At 42.3% G+C, this 19,109-nt stretch overlaps 2 protein-coding genes across 3 annotated transcripts in view; one reads left to right on the forward strand and one right to left on the reverse strand.

Annotated features, from left to right (window-relative positions):
* The window catches only part of PUS7 (pseudouridine synthase 7), a 52,596-nt gene extending 48,925 nt beyond the window's left edge, over nt 1-3,671 (reverse strand). Inside the window, exon 1 of the mRNA XM_040644364.1 lies at nt 3,447-3,671. Within this exon, the coding sequence (XP_040500298.1) occupies nt 3,447-3,570 (124 nt within the window). The 5' untranslated portion in view covers nt 3,571-3,671. The remainder of the gene's footprint in view (nt 1-3,446) is intronic.
* Nucleotides 3,672-7,390: 3,719 nt separating this feature from the next.
* RINT1 (RAD50 interactor 1) overlaps nt 7,391-19,109 on the forward strand; it is a 29,862-nt gene continuing 18,143 nt past the window's right edge. For both annotated transcript variants that reach the window (XM_008703560.2, XM_008703561.2), the window contains exons 1-4: nt 7,391-7,576; nt 8,033-8,078; nt 13,275-13,459; nt 16,898-17,139. In XM_008703560.2, the coding sequence (XP_008701782.1) occupies nt 7,535-7,576; nt 8,033-8,078; nt 13,275-13,459; nt 16,898-17,139 (515 nt within the window). In that variant the 5' untranslated portion in view covers nt 7,391-7,534. The remainder of the gene's footprint in view (nt 7,577-8,032; nt 8,079-13,274; nt 13,460-16,897; nt 17,140-19,109) is intronic.

The raw sequence follows: 19,109 nt of genomic DNA on the forward strand, positions 1-19,109 counted from the left end.
CGGAAGAGCTGAACCAAATGGTCAAATTCAACATGGCCTAAACTGATCTGCGTTTCGCACCACCAACACACATTTTTTGTGCGTGTTTAAACTGCGCCTCTTATCTCAGGGGATGCTGCCACCTAAGTCCGAATATGGTCATCACCCCAACTCCTTGCTCTCCCCTCTGCCCACGTCAGTGATTTCATGCATACAATTCTGTGAGGTTTAGAACAGCACTGTTAGGCCTACCATCCCTGGAATGAGAATATAGGCAGATCATGCATATGAAGTATCACCCACTGGTTTCAACCCAATCGAGGTTCTGCCGTTTACTACGTGGATCACTTATCCTCTCTAGGCTGAGGTTTCTTTCTCTGTAAAGCTGAAAAATGATGACTTGCTCAGAGGTCTGTAATAGCTGTTCCTATTCAACTGTTGGTCATTAATATTTATTATGGATGGTTTACACAGCAGAACTGTATTGCTGAGTCTGGGGAAAAAACAAAGCTTCTCATGCTTCTTTTGTTCTCTGGGCTAATGATTAAACATGGTCTCCTCCTTCAAATACCATTTAATTTTAAGAGACCCTCACAGCACTGCCAACAGCACCAAATAAACAGGCTTTTAATATTTTTTGGCAGTCTTTTTCTTGATACTTGTGGACACTTGCCTAATCTCTTTTTCTTGTTATATTTAACTGTAAAGACAAGCTTATTAACTAATCTCACTGTTGTGTTTCAAATTAAATTATAGTTTTCATTTGTTTTAGCCAATGGCCCTATCACAGACATTAATTATTAAAGTATACATAGCACCAATGATTATAAATCTGTTAATATATATTTTGCTAAGTTCTTTCAGTGGGCCTAGAAGACGAAAACATATTTAACTGGAACAGCTGTGCACACTTCTGGACTAGGAGAAAGAGAACTCAAATTAGTATCATTTTCATGAGCAAAAACTATATAGAAGGGAAGACTAAAATGCAATGTAATTTTTAAATGGGCAGAGAGAGGGAGCAGATCCTGTGAATATGGAAGAGGCTGGGAAGAATTCAATCAGAAAGATAAAACCACCCTGACTGCCCCAGTATGATTTTCCTAAGGAAATCAGTTTTGCATTCAGGAAAATCCAAATATACATATTCAAGTGTTGTACCTCACAGCTGTAAAAAAATGGCTGGCTTTTTAAAAAGGGGAGGAAGGGTGGAGGGTACAGCTTGATGAGTTTTTTTAATGTTATTTTTAAAAATGTTTTTAAAACATGTTATGCTGCACAAATATGTAATCCAGAATACTAATGACAGTCAAGTAATATAGACCAGAAGCTTGATTCTACCACCGAGAAGAGAAAGAAATCTACTGATCCTTTCCGATGAACTTCAAAGTCCTACACAATTTTTTGAAGGGAGTACTAAGATACTGGGGTTTTGTCTCTTTTATACTTCAAATGACCCAAGTGAGATTAGGACAATTACAATTTTAACAATATTTTAAAGGCTTCTTCATTAAGATATTAGATTCACCAATAGGCTTTCTTTACATACTCAACAAAAAAAGTTTAGCATTCTCAAAACTGTAATACAACACTAACAGTCCCTTAACATTATTTTCTGCAAAATGAACATTTTAAAAAAGCCATAGTTGTCTTAATCCTACCTACATTCGGAATACAACATCCACTTTTTAAATGCATCCATCCTCTGCAAACTATCAATAATCCCTCTAGCTCACAATAAACAGCCCTTTGCTCAGGGCAGAGCACACATAACACTCTAATATGCAAAATTATTAAATCCATTAGATTCATTAATTCCACAAATATTTGTGCACCCCTTATGAGTCGGGCACTATTCTAGGCACTGAGGACAAACAATTTCTTGCCCTCACTAATTTTACATTTATTTAAGGATATATCATTGAATAAAATAATCTCAGAAACATGCACACATAATAGCTACAAATAAAGCAGAGTAAAGGGAAGGAGAGAAAGGAGGTGCTCTTTAATGTACCATCTTTAAGGAGGTGTCTTTTGAACCACGACTTGATGGAAGAACTAGACACAAAAAGATGTGTGTGGGGAGAGTTCCAGGCAGTGGGACCAGCACAAGTAAAGGACCTGAGTCAGGAGCAAACAATCAACAGACCAGCTGGATTGTAATTTCTGTCTCCTACTTGGGGGCAAAAGCTATGTTTTATTAATACTTGCATCGCCCCAGCCTCTACCAAAAGTTATGTGCAAAAGTTGTTGGGGGCCCCCAGGGAGCTCAGTCGGTTAAGCCTCTGCCTTCAGCTCAGGTCATGATCCCAGGGTCCTGGGATCCAGCCCCGCATAGGTCGGGTTCCCTGCTCAGTGGGGATTCTGCTTCTCCCTCTCCCTCTGCCTGCTGCTCCCCCTACTAGTGCTCTCTCCCTCTGTCAGATAAACAAAATCTTTAAAAAACAAAACACACACAAAAAACAAAAGGAGTTGCTAAGTTAATATATACAGACTGTTGGCTACTTGCCTAACGATTTTTGAACAAAATCACTGCCTATCCATCCCCTTTTGGGTATGAGTGTACTGGATGCTTTTTGACAGATCCCTCAATTGTCAAGGCATCCCCAAGCCAAGGGGGCATGCCTGTTTTCACAGATCAGATTGGAGACTGGAGAAACACACACACACACACCCGTCGTAAACCTGCGTTTTCCGAATAAAAAAAAAAAAAAAAGTGGTCTGACAACGCGGTCAAATATTTGACAAACCAAATTCTCCAAACCCGACTTCCTGGCAGGCGCTAATAACCCAGGCAATAAGGATATCTTTCTAAACCTCTCAATGCAGGGCTGGCGGTTGTCCTTAACCGGTGCGGGTGAGTTTTCAACAAGCACAGCAGCACCTCCAACATCCACTCATTAAACACAGATCCGGCGGAGGGCTGGAGAAAAACACTCCTCGGCCCCAACCTGTTCGCTGCCACTCTGGGAAACGTGTAGAAAACAAGCAGTCAGCTGAGCGCCTGCCTGGCGTGCAGCAAGCTCGCAAGAAGTAGTGATGGATGAAATCGAGGACGAAAGCACGTGGGCTTTACCCTGCAGAAGACTGGCCCCGCAAAACACCTGAGCTCTAAAGGGCTCCGGGATATAGGCGGTTTTCTCCCCAGCGAGAAGAGTTTAGGGAGCGTCCGGGGCAAAGAAAGGGAGGAAAGGGGCCTGGATCGGCGAGCGGGCAGCCGCGCGGGGAGGCGGGAGGGCGCGGCGCCCCCTGCCGACCGGCGGCGGGAGGGGGGCGGGGCTGGCAACGCCGGAGTAGGACCGCGGGGCTCCAGCCGCGCTCCCGCGGGCACGGTCCGTAATGGAGGCGCAGCGGGCGCGCCGCGGGTTTAGGCCGCGGCCGGGACGCCTTCCCAGTCCGCACTGCCCCTCGGGGCGGGGCCCTGGGGACCGCGGAGCCCGGGGGCTGCGGCGACGCCGCGCACTTACCCGGGGCCTGGGAGCGCGGCGGGGGCCGGGCGGCGAGGGGGCAGGCGTGCTGCTTCGGGCGCAGGAGGGCGGCGGCGGTGGTGAAGGCCACTCGGAAGAGCCTGCTGCGAGGGCGCCCCGGCATAGGCAGCTCGGTCAGCGCCTTCAGCCCGTGCGCCCCGGAGCGCGCGGGTGGGCTCGCCGGCGGCCGAGCTCTCACACGTGCGGCGCACCGACGCGCAGCGGCTAATCGGCCCCACCCCCAGGGCGGAGCCCGGCCTCCGCCGCCGGCCCCGCCCCCACGGCGGCCCGGAGGGGCAAGGCCCCGCCCCCTCCCGGCCGCCCAGTGTCCCAGCGTCAGCGGTGCGGCCTAGCCAGCTGAGGTTCCGGGAGATCCCTGGGGCCCATTCGCCTGGGCTTTGACCGGGGCAAACAGTGATTTCATCGTGCACCAAAGAGTCCTTTAGACAGTCTCTAGGACTTCTAAAGCGGCTATGGCCTTACGAATGTTTGATGTATTTTAGTGTTTCTTCCGGATAGTTAAGCCCCTTTTGCGTGGCTCTCCACACGCAGCCAACTTAATGAAAAGACTAACTTTAGGGACTATACTGTTCTATATATAATTCCTTCAAAGTGCAGAGAATCCAAGAGAACCATTTTCCCATTTCTTCGATATACCCCTCCTGCTTGATGGCTCCTCAATAGGGTCTGCCTCAGGAAAAGGGATCCTTAGCAAGTTTGTGCTTCTGTGTGAAGGAAGATCAAGTCCAGTACTCCGTCCGGGCCCTTCAGGTAGCACACGTTTTGCAACCAAATCCGGGCCTTTAATAGCTTTTGCACATTTAATATTTTGCCAAATTTCAATCCTTGGTGAAAAACCTGTGTGTTATTTCAAGTTCTTTTATTTCTGTTAGACTTTTTTTTTTTAGTTGTGGTAAAATACACACAACATAAAATTTACCATTTTAACCATGGTAAAAGTGTACAGTTCAGTGGCCTTAAATACATTCACACTGCTGAGCAAACATCACCACCATCCATCTCCAGAACTCCTTTCATCTTGCAAAGCTGAAACTCTCTACCCAGTATGTGATAACTCCCCAGTATCCCCTCCTCCTAGCGCCTGGCAACCACCATGCTACTTTTTGTCTGGGTGAATTTTACTGTTGTAGCTAACTCATGTTAGTGGAATCATACAGTATATGCTCCTTTGTGACTGACTTATTTCCTTACTATTCATCCATGTTATAACATGTGTCAGAATTTCCTTCCTTTTTAAGGCTGAGTAGTATCCCATTACATATTTATATAACCACATTTTGTCACCTCTCATCACTTGCATTGCTTCCAAATTCCAGTTATTGTGAATAATGCTGCTATGAGCATGGCTGTTCCAATAGCTATTGGAGAACTTGCTTTCAATTTTTTGTGGTATATACTCAGAAGTGGAACTGATGTACCATGTGGTAATTCTATTCTTAATTTTTTTGAACAACCCCATGTTGTTTTCTATAGCATCTATAGACTTGTTTTTAAAATCTGGGTTTATATATTTTTTTAAAGATTTTATTCATTTATTTGACAGAGAGTGCGAGAGAGCACGACCAGGGGGAACAGCAGTGGGAGAGGGAGAGGGAGAAGCAGGCTCCCCTCCAAGCAGGAGCCTGATGCGGGGCTCAAACCCAGGACCCTGGGATCATGACCCAAGCCTAAGGCAGACGCTTAACCATCTGAGCCACCGAGGCACCCCTAAAATCTGGATTTACATTATCCATACTCAGTATGGATAATTCACTAAGACTGGTAGGATTCTATATTGCCTTTCTGTAAGATCAGTCACCTCAATTAAGTACAGTACCACGGACAGTTTTGTCTCTAATACATGTATAATCACGTGTCCTTGGGCTATGGCTAATTCACAGGTTAATGTCCCAATGACAACAACTGCAAATATTTTTATCACAGCCACAGTAAAAATTCGATCCCAAACCTTAAATTTTTGTATACTTTAAAAAGAAGTATCTTCTCTGAGATAGTGGCCCAACTCCTTATAGCTGCTTATGGAAGAAAAGAATATTCACATTCCTTTGGCTGTTAGCTAGGTCCATGGTCAAAACTTAACCTTTTTGCATTTTAGTCTGTTAGACAAGGTCCAAGTGAAACATGCATATTTAGTTTTCTGTTTTTCAAAATCGCCGCTCTTTATTGGCTTTTAGAATAATACAGAAGCACTCAAAGCCTGTCCCAAATTTCAATTCCCTCTAATAATCATTTAATAATTTAATGTTCTCCTTGACTTTCAAATTACATTCTAACATGTATATAATGTATAATATTCAGGATCCTGCTTTTAACCCACACGAGCACTATGCATTGCTAAGTGCCTAACACACACAATGGATCTCTTATTTCATCCTTATTATTGCCTAGTATTCTGTCCATCTTAGACTCCCCAGATAGTAGTCAATTGTTTTCTATGCTCCCTCAGTCATTGCAAACATTTCTGTTGTTTGAGCCTACTGCATTCAATCTTATTTATTTTCATTTCTATTTCCCTTACCAGAAAGTGAATTCCTCAGAAGAAAATTTTGAGTTTAGAGCAATCTTTTTTTCCTTTAATGTTTTTATTTTTATCAGATCTTGCATGTTTGCAAGAGTCAAATAATTCTGTAGAAATCTTAAAAGTTGCAATGAGAGAGCAAAGACTGTACCCCCTACCCCCTTCCCAATTTTCCCCTCCTCAAAGGCAGACATTTCACCTTTTTATAAAAGATTTATTTATTTATTTTAGAGGGGGGAGGGGCAGAGGGTGAAGGAGAGAGAGAATCCCAAGCAGGCTCCCCACTGAGTGTGGAGCCTGAGGTGGGACTCAATCCCACAACCCTGAGATCATGACCTGAGCCAAAATCAAGAGTCAGACACTTAAATGACTGAGCCACCCAGGTGCCCCCATTTCGCCTCTTTTAGCTGGTTATTGTGATACTTACCTCCATGTCTCCATATAAAATGTTTGCATGGCTATTTCTTAATTTTTCACTTTTAAGCATTACCTATTGACTTCACTAAGTGGAAGATGAGGATTTAGCTCTTCTTCCTTTCCCCATTCCTTCCTCTACCCCACCACCCTTTTCATCTCTTTACCTGCTCAATCTAGTTATACTGTCCTTTTTAAATAGGTTTGTGTTTACTTCATTATGACTAGGTAAACATTACTTACATCTTGGGTGAAGTAATATATACTAAGATTACTTCTCTTCTCCTGCTCAGCTTTTTGTTTTTCCTGCAGTTAATAATTATCTTATTTTGATTTAGTATTCATCATTAAGCCAAGCGCAAACTTTTTAATGATTGTTTCAATCTCTGCCTCCCAAGACTTAGATAGATGAGGTGTTCTATTAGTTTCATCTGTCTAAAGTAGTCTCTCCTGGAGCCTTCTAGACCTGCATCAATTCATGTCTGGTGATGGTTGTTGTCAGGGACTTTCAATTCATTTTTCTCCTGCATTGTATTTTCTGTTTCCTATATCCTATCTCTTCTTTTTTGTTTAGTCCCTCATTTTAATAGAGCACAACTTCCAGAAGCATCCTGTGAAAGGAGAAGTAAATGGAAGGGAAAGGACAAAGAAATGAAAAATAAGAAAGAAAAAAATAAGAAATTAGAGGACCACTCCAGGGGATCCAAAATCTGAAAAAGATTTCTAGAAGAAAAACCAACAGAGGTTAGGGAAGAGGTGGTCGCCAACAAAAAATTCAAGAAAACGTCTTCAAACTAAAAGCGACGAGTTTTCAGGTTAAAAGGGCCCATTGAGTGCTCAGAGAGGTGGACGTTTTGCCGAGGTTGAGAAGGGAGAGCCTCAGGGGCCGGCGCCCGCTTTCCGAGCGGCCGGGCCGGCCTCCTGCCAGCAGGGGGAGCCATGGCGCACTCCTGGCGGCTGCGCGGGCAGGACCTCTCTGGGAAGAGAGGAAGAAACCAGAAAGACGGAGGGGAAGTAGCGGTGGCTCCCATCCCCGCGGTCTCCTAGGCTGAGCTGGTGTTTGGCCGCTGGCGGCCGCCGAACTCTACGAGCCACGCTGGCTGCGCATGGAGCCGAGGACTCGCGCGGAGGCGGGATGCTCCCGGCCGGCGAGACCGGCGAGGCACCTGCAGCCCCGGTGAGGCGGCCCTGGTGACCCGGGGAAAGGACGCTGGTGACCCAGTGAGGTGGCACAGATCTCCCAAGGGAGATTGTCTGTAAGGCGGCCCTGGCGGCCTGGGGATGTGGTTTCCGTGGCCCGGGGGAGATAGACCTTGCAATCTGGTGAGGTGGCACGGACCTCCCAGGGGAGGTGGTCCCAAGGTGGTGGCTCTGGTGATCCCGGTGAGATGACACAGATAGATCGCTCCAGGGACGTGGCCCTGGAAGCTGGGCGCGGTAACTCCAGCCATCCTGGGGAGGTGGCATTGGAGGTCCCAAGGGCCACCTGCATCAGATGGCCCTGGCCCCTCAGGGAGGCCCCACGGGAGGTGTCTGGGACCTCGTGGTGCTCCAGGGGATGCCCTCTGGGAATCCTGTATGAGTTACACCTATCTCTTCAGTCTTAATGTGTTCGTTACCCCTGTTCTTCTAGTGCTGCTCTGAAAGTGGTGACGAAAGGAAGGACGTCGAGGAGAAAAGTAAGCAGACTGGAAACACGTTAGCATTCTCTACCCAGCCATCTCTCCAAAACTCAGCCCCCTCCAGGGTCTGCAGCGAAGTGCCTTAGCCTGTTAGCTTTTAGATGAATCTCTCTTTTGTACAATATGCTTACATAATATTAAGTACTGATTATAATTATATATGTATCTGTCTTTCTAAAATTGAAAAATATGGCACTATTTGGAGATAAGCACTTCCTGATCCCTACTTAGTGCAAGGACTGGTGTGGATTCATGGGAGTGCTGCCCCTCATACTGGATTCAGAATAATTGGGGCCTGCCTGTTATTTTAATGAAGCATCAACTTACCAAGCATCAGGAATTTGGAGGGGCTAATGATCTAGAAGAGATGACTACCACCTTAACTGGAGTCAAAATGGCAACTGCTTAGTTGTACTTTACCTTTGGTGAATTTGCCATTAAAAGTTGATGGGGGGGGGGCGCCTGGGTGGCTCAGTCCTTAAGCATCTGCCTTTGGCTCAGGGCGTGATCCCAGGTCCTTGAGATCGAGCCCCGCATCAGGCTCCTCCACTGGGAGCCTGCTTCTTTCTCTGCCACTCCCCCTGCTTGTGTTCCCTCTCTCGCTGGCTGTCTCTCTGTCAAATAAATAAATAAAATCTTTAAAAAAAAAAAAAAAGTTGATCTGGGAAGAAGAGTACAAAGGATAACTTGTTTCCTGGATCTTGGTCTGGGCAAGGAAGAGGAAAAACGTCGATACCTCCATTTCCTACCTAGGACAGGAGCATATGTCAGGGATGTGGACATTTGTCATTTTACTTTAATGAGCTAAGCATGGCAGCCTTTTGGAAATCAAGGCATCTTCAGGGGCGTTTGAAGTGAAATTTATTAGGGGAGGGAGGGGAAAAGCATGTAACAGCTATTTCACCAGAGGGTTTTTGGTTCTTCTGACCATGGCAAATAGTCTACGAATGAATAGTGCTAGGAGGAAGGGTGTATGCATTACCACAATGGCTTTAGGAGTTAGGCTTGCCATTAATATTGCCTGCTGATAGAGTCTGCCTCAGAAGGAAAGCTCTAAGTAGTCCATAGCACTTGACAGGCATAGCTCCCACAACTTCGCTCCTTTGTTAAAGGATTGGAGAGTACCCCATATCTTTCAGTTAAACCTTTCCCTTTTCCACCTTTGCCCATTCCAATGCCTGGAAGTTGATGCCTACCGAGCTGTTATTTAGTACAATGAAAGACACAGACTTTGTCCTTTTCCCTCCTTTGGTGGCTTGGTCAACTTCTTTGCTTATTACAAAAAACAAGAAGAGAGTCATAAAAACCTTGCAGATCATCAGTGTGTCATCTTAATGAATACCATTTGAGGCACGTGGGTGGCTCAGTTGGTTAAGCCTCTGCCTTCAGCGACCTGCTAGTGGGGAGTCTGCTTCTCTCTCTCCCTCTGCTCCCCCATGCTCTCTGTCTCTCAAATAAATGAATAAATGAATCTTTAAAAAATATATCATTTGACTAAGAGTATACTATGCTGCATTTAAATGGTGATGTCAAAAGAATAGAATTTAAAGGGGCGCGTGGGTGGCTCAGTCAGTTAAGCGTCTGCCTTCAGCTCGGGTCATGATCCAGGGGCCCCGGGATCAAGCCTCTCTTTGGGCTCTCTTCTCAGTGGGGGTCTGCATCTCCCTCTGCCCCTCCCCCCACTCATGCTTGTGCTTGCTCACTTTTTCGCTCTGAAATAAATAAAATCTTGGGGGAAAAAAGAAAATCTAATTAAAAAAAGAATATAATTTAAAAGTAGGTGAAAAAAATTTTAATTGAAAAAAAATAAAAGTAGGTGAAGATAGAATTTGCTCCCAAATCTATAGCAACCTTAGCATTCACCAGTCCCTCTGCACATGGCCCTGCCTGTAGGTGTCTGCAGATGCACCACACAATGCTCTTCTTTTAAGATAAAAAAAAGAGGACACTGTGACTCCTGTACGTAATGGTAGGTGGATTTCTGTATTAATAAAATTTGATGCAGACTATCCAATTCTCATATTTGAAGAAAAAAAATAAGAAAATTGGGTTGAGAGTCAAGAAACATGGACTTTAATCCCATTTATAACCTTTAAGTATAAGCTGGGCAAATATAATTTATAGTTGGGAAGTTGAGGCATAGATTTCTCCTAGTTTTGCTTCTACTTAACTAGTGAGTTACTGGTTCTCATAGCATACAAATAAGCTTTTAATTCTTATAAGTTGAATAGAATGAAGGAAGATTTGGTTTTGGGGGGCTGGGGGAGGAACAGTCCCACTACTAAACACATTGGTATATATTCTATTAATCTTTACATAAATAATTGAATATCTGACAGTTACATTTTGCATTTAGGCATATCTTTTTTTAGATATTCATATTTTCATTTTATCAGAAGTAACAGTTGTTTTGTAATGAGGCTGATCATAACCTCCTGCCTTTCTCTCGTTGCTGCTTTCTTAAAACTTCATTTTTGGGGGCGCCTGGGTGGCACAGTGGTTAAGCGTCTGCCTTCGGCTCAGGGCGTGATCCCGGCGTTATGGGATCGAGCCCCACATCAGGCTCCCCCACTATGAGCCTGCTTCTTCCTCTCCCACTCCCCCTGCTTGTGTTCCCTCTCTCACTAGCTGTCTCTATCTCTGTCAAATAAATAAATAAAATCTTTAAAAAAAAAAAAAAAACAAACTTCATTTTTGGTAAAGAGCCAAGTTCTTACAAGGGCAGCTCCGGGAAGAACAGAGGCGAAGTTCAACCAGTATTGCTCCCCAGGAGGCTCTGTATTGTTCCCCCAGCTTTATCTCTCCTGCACACACACTTTTTTTTTTTTTTAAGAAATTGCTGTAGTCTCTGTAATTAAACATATGCTAGTACAATCAAGCTTTTAATTTGTTTATAAACTCACTGTGAATGGTTTGAGAGTACCAAATCCTTTAGTTAAACCTGAAGTAGAGAAATGCACTGTATGTTCAGGGTTATTCTAAGATTTGGTTTCTAGGAAGTCTGCTTTTTCTCTGGGACCTTATTTTATAGCACTTATTTTGATCTGGAGATCAATGGCTATTCCTCTTACATTTTTACATTATCCTTATTTTTTAAGATTTTATTTATTTGAGAGAGAAAGAGAGTGCAGGAGCAGGGGGAGGGGTGCAGAGGGGACAGGAGAGAGACAAGCAGACTCCCCACTGAGCATGGAGCCCAATGTGGGGCTTGTTCTCACAACCCCAAGATCATGACCAGAGCTGAATCCAAGAATCAGACACTTAACCACCTGAGCCACCCAGGTTCCCCCCACTTTTTTTTTTTAATCTGTTAGTACTATTCAAATCTAGGGAGATTAAGCCCTGTCTGTGGAATAAAATTGTGGAAAACCAGCCACCATCATACCAAGTTTCCTAACCTCCAAGAAGGATACCGTGAGTAAGCAAAAGGGGATAGCCTGCACATGGAACAGGAACTGTTTCAAAGGAAACAGTGTATCTTAGCACGCAGGGCTGGAGTGGAAAGAGCTACAGCAGTTGCTGCCGATCACGTCACTCCTACCTTCTTTGCCAGCACGCCGCTGCGGCCGCCGCTGTGGCCTTCAGGCTTCTCTGGGGTGTAGGCATGTCCAGCCTGGCACAGATGGCCAGTGAAGGTGAGCTGGAGATACTCTGGAAAAGAGGAGCAGTGCTGTTGGTCCACAAATTGAGGACAATGGAAGAGAATTTAATTTCCTTTGAATTGGATTGTTTACTAGAAATTTGTCTCTTGGAATAAAAATTGAAAATCTATTATTTATGTATTTGAATCTTACATCATTCCATAAAGAATTAGAGGCAGCTTAAATGGCTCAATTATTTCTTAAGCATCGTGGATAGTGGAAGAAGGTATAGATGCTTGCAGAGTGAAAAGCTGACTTGGAAATGGTAGGAAAGGATGGGTGTTCGAGCATGCAGTAAGGAATGGGCTCTGTGGGAAATGCCATCTACTAAATGGGGTGGGAGCAAAGCTACACAGTGTTTTCACTGGGCGTTGTTTGCTCCGACATGGTCCGTGCTGCCTCTGCTACCACTCTTCCCTCGAAATGGTCAGGGTTCCAAGTCACCTGCTTTTGTCACATTTTAAATAAGTACAGTGTGGGTCGGTCCAAGTCTAGCTTATCTGCCATGAAAGGAGTCTCACTTCACACTGTACAACTTAGTGGTTGCACTAGTCATTTTGAGTTTTTCTTAGTAATTTGTGTTTTCTTTCACACTTCCTTTTATTCTTTTTCTGACATGTCTTTGTACAATGGCATTTGAAGCTTTTAAAACTTTACTTTTTTTTAAAGATTTATTTATGAGAGACAGAGAGAGAGAGTGTGAGCAGGGGGAGGCGCAGAGGGAGAGGGAAAGAGAGAATCTCAAGCAGTCTCCTCACTGAGCATGGAGCCTGATGTGGGGCTTGATCTCAGGACCCTGAGATCGTGACCTGAGGGGAAACCAGGAGTTGGACGCTCAACTGTCTGAGCCACTCAGGAGCCCCTAAAACTTTTTTACTGTTACATAAGGGGGAGTTTTTACTCATTGGTCAAACTTTCAATTTTTTTTTCATATACTTGAAATCTTTCAATACTTTTTTCCCCCCTTTTAACATTTTAAAACCAGAGTCCTTTGGTATTATTCTAGACCACATTATCTGTTTCCTTACAAGTTCTGAAAATATATTACTACTTTAATAAAAACTGCATCCATAAAATAAGACTTGATCTTTCTTTTCTCTAGTAATAAAATAGATTTGTAAGATAAAAGTCTTCTGGAAAAGTTTAATATCTGCTTGTAACTGCATTGTCATGCCAACATCTGTTGAAACCCGTGGTTACTAGGACAGACTTTGGGATTTTTCCTTCACTCTGAATTTCCTCAACGCCTAAGCATTTTGTAGTACTTGACTGATAGATTGCTTTGTAGCTGTTCGTTTGGGTATTGGTGTATGTGTGTGTACATATATGCATATGTACGTATAAACACTATATTCATTTTGATGTTTTTGTGTGTATATATATATTTTGTGTGTATATATGGCATATATACACATACATATGCATACCATATATAGTGTTTTCTTTAAATTACTAACTTTTGAAGGTAGATACATTGCTTTGTATATCTTTTGTATTTCCTTTAACCCTGTGGTACTTAGTAATGTTGAATGACGTTATTCTTTCATTTTAGGTGACATCAATATTACAGCTCTTGTTGGAAATGAACAAGTCAATGAAGATACAGATAATGGTGATCTCCCTTCTTACGTGTCTGCATTTATAGAAAAGGAAGTTGGAAATGACCTTAAATCTTTAAAGAAACTTGATAAACTCATAGAACAGATGACAGAAAATAAAATGCAGTTAGAAGAACAGGCAAGTATTAAAACTCATTGAAATACTATCAGAAGTATACACATAATATAAACATAACCAGTGTATAGGGAATTTTGAAGATATAGCTTGTGACAAATAGTCTAATCATTTAAAACTTAATAGGTTTTAAGACTTACAGTATGCTAGGTATTTTATGAATTATGTAAAAGACAAAGATGCTGGGGCCGCGTGGCTGGCTCAGTCGTGGGAGTGTGTGACTCTTGATCTCAGGGTTGTGAGTCTGAGCCCCATGTTGGATGGAGAGATTACCTAAAATTAAAATCCTTAAAAAAAAAAAAAAAAAGACAAAGTGCCTGCTGATATGCTTTAGGTCTTAAAAACATAATGACCGCTAACATTTTAAGTAGCTTTTCATACAGTGACTTTTAAAGTGCTTCTACAACTAAGTCATTTCATGGTATATAAAAATGTTATAACACCATCATTCCAAACTTTGTATATGCCCACTCATAAGGAGAAAACATGAAAATGAGTATAACATAACAATGGTTATTTCTGGGTGGTGGGTTAACAGGTGATTTATTTTCTTCACATCTTTCTGTATTTTCACATTTACTTTTTACAGAGAACATATTACTTAAAATAGTTTTTAAAACACCCAATGAGTGTAATCTTAAAGAAATAAGTGGATCCCTGTACTTGAAACAGCGTGTTTGTCAAGGATAAAAGCTTTACATCCTGTAACTACTACGTTAGGCTAAGTAAATTGTGTGTGGCTATGTTGGTGTTTAGCCCTGGGTTGTCAGTCGTCCTGTGTTCCCAACCCCAGCACCTCAGCCCTCCTATCTTCCTGTCTTTCCCCCATGTCTACCACAAGTCTCTTGAGTCTGGCCCTGCCCCATCCTCCTCTTCCACTCCTGCAGGCAAGCCGTGCTGGGCCTGTCAGAGGAAATCACACGGCGGAGTGCACGGATGCCAGCCCAGATGAGTGGTCTTCAGCCCCACCCGGCAGTCCTCCCGTGGCTCCTTCCCTGGGAAGGTCGACTCCTCTGCCACTCCCCGCAACTGTTCTTCTGAATTCTCCCCCAAGATACCTACCCCATCTGGCCATCCTTTTCCTTTTCCCAAAAAGAACAAATTAAGAGCACTCTCAGCATGAATCCATTGGACAGTTTACCCCACATCCCACAAATTTATTTGCAACCATTTCTACTTCTTAATTCAGCCGAAGATCAATCTGAGGCGGTCCTCACACCTCAGATCCCACCTGCCACCTCAGTGAACTTGCTTCACACTTTTATAGTTTTCTCCTCTGCTCCTCAGCCAGTCCTGTCCCCTCAGCATAGGGACACACCCAGATGTTTTCCTTAAAACCCAAACAAAAAACCCTGCCCTCATCTTTTACTAAGTGTTAATTCCTTCCTTTTACCGTTAGGCTTCCTCAGAAAGTCATCTTAAATGTCTTTCTCCACTTCCCAATCAGGCTCGTTTCCCTGATGACCATGGAAGCTTCTGCCAAAGTCCCTAACTGAACCTTAAATTCAGTGTATCTGTCTCTTCAGATGCTTTCCCTTCCTTGGAAAGACCACCATCTGCCTGTCACTCGGGCCTGAAACCTAGGAGCCCTCCTAGATTGCCTGTCATCCACCTCCACCGCCTCATCACCAAGACATCAGAGTTTTGCCCCCTTCACACCTGTGCTGTGTGCTCGCTCCCGCCCCTGCTGCCACCACCCCAGTTTAGGGCTGCAGCCTCTCCTGCACGTGATGGCAGTTTGCCCATCTTCTGCTTCCTTCTCATCCCCGCAGTATCCATCTTTCATTTTTATTCTTTATAGAAACTGTATTATGTATAATTAGGCAAATCTATATAAAACGTAGTTAAAATCTTTTATGTATATATAAGCATACATATACTTTAAATATGCATAGCTTAACTTTTTATAATTAATGTAATATACCACTTGTTTTCATATCAATGTATATAGATTTCTCTTTTTTAATGGTTTTATGGTATTCAGCTATAGCTGTACATAATTTATTTAATCAGGCCCTTATTGGTCAACATTTTTGCTATTTCCAGTTTTTATTATTGCAAATATTAGGTGAGTAAACATAATATTTTGTCACATTACTTTCTAAATCATAAATCTAACTGAATGATTCCCTTGTTAAAGTCTCTTGGGGTGCCTGGGTGGCTCAGTTGTTTAAGCATTTGACTCTTGATCTCAGCTCAGGTCTTGATCTCAGGGTCATGAGTTCAAGCCCCACGTTGGGCTCCATGCCGGGCATGGAGCCTACTTAAAAACAAAAACAAAAACTCTCACTGGTTTCCCATTGCCTGTTGGAAAAAGCCCACATACTTCTAAGGCCCAAGATGCTCCTGTGATCTCTATCTCGTCTCTCCCTACCGATCTAGACTCATCTCTTCTTTCTCCATTTCTTTGAACTGTATTCTGTGCCTTACCCAGCTCTTTGCTGTTCTCTGATCATGACAGCCGTTCCTTTTGCCTGGAATGCCCTTTCCTTCTAAAGTTCCCCAGAAAATACCTGCCCATCCTGCGAAGGTGTGTGCAGGAGCCGTGCAGCACAATTGCCTTGTACCTCAAAACCTCGCTATCCAAAGTGTGGAAGCTTGTTATACACGCGGAATCCCAGTCCCCTCTTCAGACCTAATGCATTCGCGTTGGTCTTATACCGGATCTCTAGGTGATTCCTGTGTACATGCAGGTTTGGGAAGCACTACCTCAGTCATTACACTTAGCATCTCTCTTTTATTGCATTAATCCCATGATACAGGAGGTATCTGCTTGTATTTCTCTTCCATACGAACTGAGCTTTAGGGCAGATGCTATGTCTTATTTATCTGTCTATTCCTAGCACAGGGCCTTGTACAAAATGTCTAATCAGTGTCAATTAAATTGAAATTCCACTATAATAGTATTTATATTATTTTGATACCTAATGTTTGTATAGTTTTTCCATATGCTAGAAGAAGAATTAATAAATACCATATCTCAAGGCATTACCTGGATATTGTCTTACAGGTCAGTGGTTCTCAACCTGGACTTAAATCACAATCACCTGGGTAACTTTTGTAACATACAGATACTCAGACTTTTAGAATCGGAGCTTCACTCGTTTTTGAAGGAAAGTATTTAGTAGATAAAGCATAAAAATATTCTCTGGCTGGACCTTCTGAAAGTGCTGAGCCTCATGAAGGCAGATCCAGAGGTTCTTACTGGGGCGATGGGCTGCTCCCCACACGCTCCGCATACAGCATTTCATGTTTAGGTTTCGTTGGTACAGGATGCAGAAATCACACCTTTCTTTTGAAGCTTACAATTGATAATTTTCAATTCTGTTATAACAAACATGTATTTTGAAGATAATGGTCTAAATAAAAGGGTTATGAAAATTTTATCTGATTGCTGCTGTTCTTTTTTTTTTTTTTTCTTTTTTTTTTTGGTATGGTCAGGTACTTACGATTTCATCAGAAATCCCTAAAAGAATTCAGAGTGCCTTAAAAAATGCAGAAGAATCAAAGCAATTCCTTAATCAGTTTCTGAAGCAAGAAACTCATCTCTTCAGTTCCATTAACAGCCATTTGCTGACTGCACAGCCCTGGATGGAAGATCTCGGGGCCATGATCAACCAGATTGAAGAAATTGAGCGTCATCTTGCTTACCTTAAATGGATTTCACAAATTGAAGAACTAAGGTAAAAAGGGCCTCTTTGTTCTCATAATTATTATTTTCCTTTGAGGCTCTGTCTTAGCGAGTGCATGCATGCCATTAAATAATTGAGTTAATTAAAGATTATAATAATGAAATTTTACCAGTTGTTATGAAAATAGCATTATGATAATGATTCTTTTCCTTTATTGTGAATGAACATAAACTTTTCAGGGAGCTTAATTTGCATTTGAAAGAAAGTAATCTAAGTAAAAATTTTAAGTCCTATAGTTGTGTTGTGAACACATGATAAAAACCATTATTTATAAAACCAAATTAATAAAACTCTTCAATGTGGTAATGTTCTCAATTGTTACTTTTTAGACATGGTCACTTGATGAAATGGATTGCTTTCTCTAAAATTTGAATTATTTTCAATGGGAATCTTTTTTTAAAAAGATGTTATGTATTTGAGAGAGAGAGAAAGAGAGAGCGTGCACAAACAGGGTGAGAGGGAGAAGCGAACCCCCCACTGAGTAGGGAGCCTGATGCGGGGCTGGATCCTAGGACCCTGGGATCATGACCTGAGCTGAAGGCAGATGCTTAACTGAGCCATCCAGGCGCCCCCAGTGGAAATCATCTAACAAGAGCTACACAGTATTCTTAGATGAGTAACAGAGTTTGCTACCTGTGGGTAGGGGGAAAAGAAGTACATACTTCTTTCTGAATTGAGTGTGTGTCACTGGTGTTGACTCTGAGTGTCTGGTATTGCCTTTCAGACAAGCTACATTAACATTTCTGCCTAGATTGGCAGATTTTTTGGCTTCATGATATAGTCCCCCAGCCCCTCCAAACTGCATGGTTCCATCCTGCTTTGTTTTAACTACTCTTGCTCGAGAGTTGTCAGTAACCGTTCATGTTGTCTGGAAGACTTGAGAAAGAAAGGTCATCCAAGAATCTTAATGTCCCATTGTAAATGTATCACAGTTAATGTATTTTATGTTATGTCTTCCAAAGAGTAATGCAGTATCACTTTGTCCTGAATGTTTCCCGAGATTTTAAAGAATTTTACCTACCAGTACAGTGTGAAAATCTTTGTTTTGCATCTGAGTTTTACATTTACACAAAGAGTGATATGCTCAAGATTGTAGTGTTACCAGTGAGTCCAGGAATTAATTTAAGCTTTTTAGACCGTCTCCTTGTTTAGATAAATTATTTGCAGTGAACAAATTTTAAACCTTGCTTCTTTTTTACTTCACTATCCCTTGCCCGTCTGAAAGAAAATACCGATAAGGGGCAATATTAATAATCTTATTAAGTAGAATAAATTGTTTCAAAGTCTCACTCTTATAGTAGCCAAGGTAATAGATTAATTAAAATAGGACTACGGTTATGGATAGCTTTGATCTGATGTTGAAATTGTTTAAAAGAGAAATTTGACCTGGAAATCATATTAGAAAAAGGAATCAAACTCATAATCCAGTAGAGCACAGCTATTTCTCTCTTTAATAGCATACTCTTTCCTTTAAGTCTCCCGTGATAAATCTCTATTTCTGGCTTCCTTTGGGCTTCTGAGATTTTCCTCTTCTTCTAATTTCTCTCTAATGTTAACCTGCTTTTCATTCTGTAGCACTCTCTTTTTTAAAAGAGCAGCGTTCTGGGACAGCTGGGTGGCTCAGTCAGTTGAGCATCCGATTCTTGATTTCTGCTCAGGTCATGATCTCAGGGTCCTGAGATCGAGCCCCCTGTCAGGCTCTGTGCTCAGCGGGGAGTCTGCTTGAGAGTCTCTCTCCCTCTCTGTCTGCCCCTCCCCATGGCTCTCTTGGACACTCTCTTTCTCTCTCTCTCAAATAAATAAATCTTTAAAAAATATTTTTTTAAATTAAAAAGTAATAAAAAAAAATTTTTAAAAAAGTAAATTTTTTGTTCCTTATTCTTAGATGGTTTAAGCTATGGAATATGTTATTATTTTTTTTCTTGTTGTTTTTTTTTTTTTTTTTTTTTTTTTTTTTTGAG

Source organism: Ursus maritimus, unplaced genomic scaffold (genome assembly GCF_017311325.1).
Source record: "Ursus maritimus isolate PB19 unplaced genomic scaffold, ASM1731132v1 scaffold_3, whole genome shotgun sequence".
Lineage (NCBI taxonomy): Eukaryota > Metazoa > Chordata > Mammalia > Carnivora > Ursidae > Ursus > Ursus maritimus.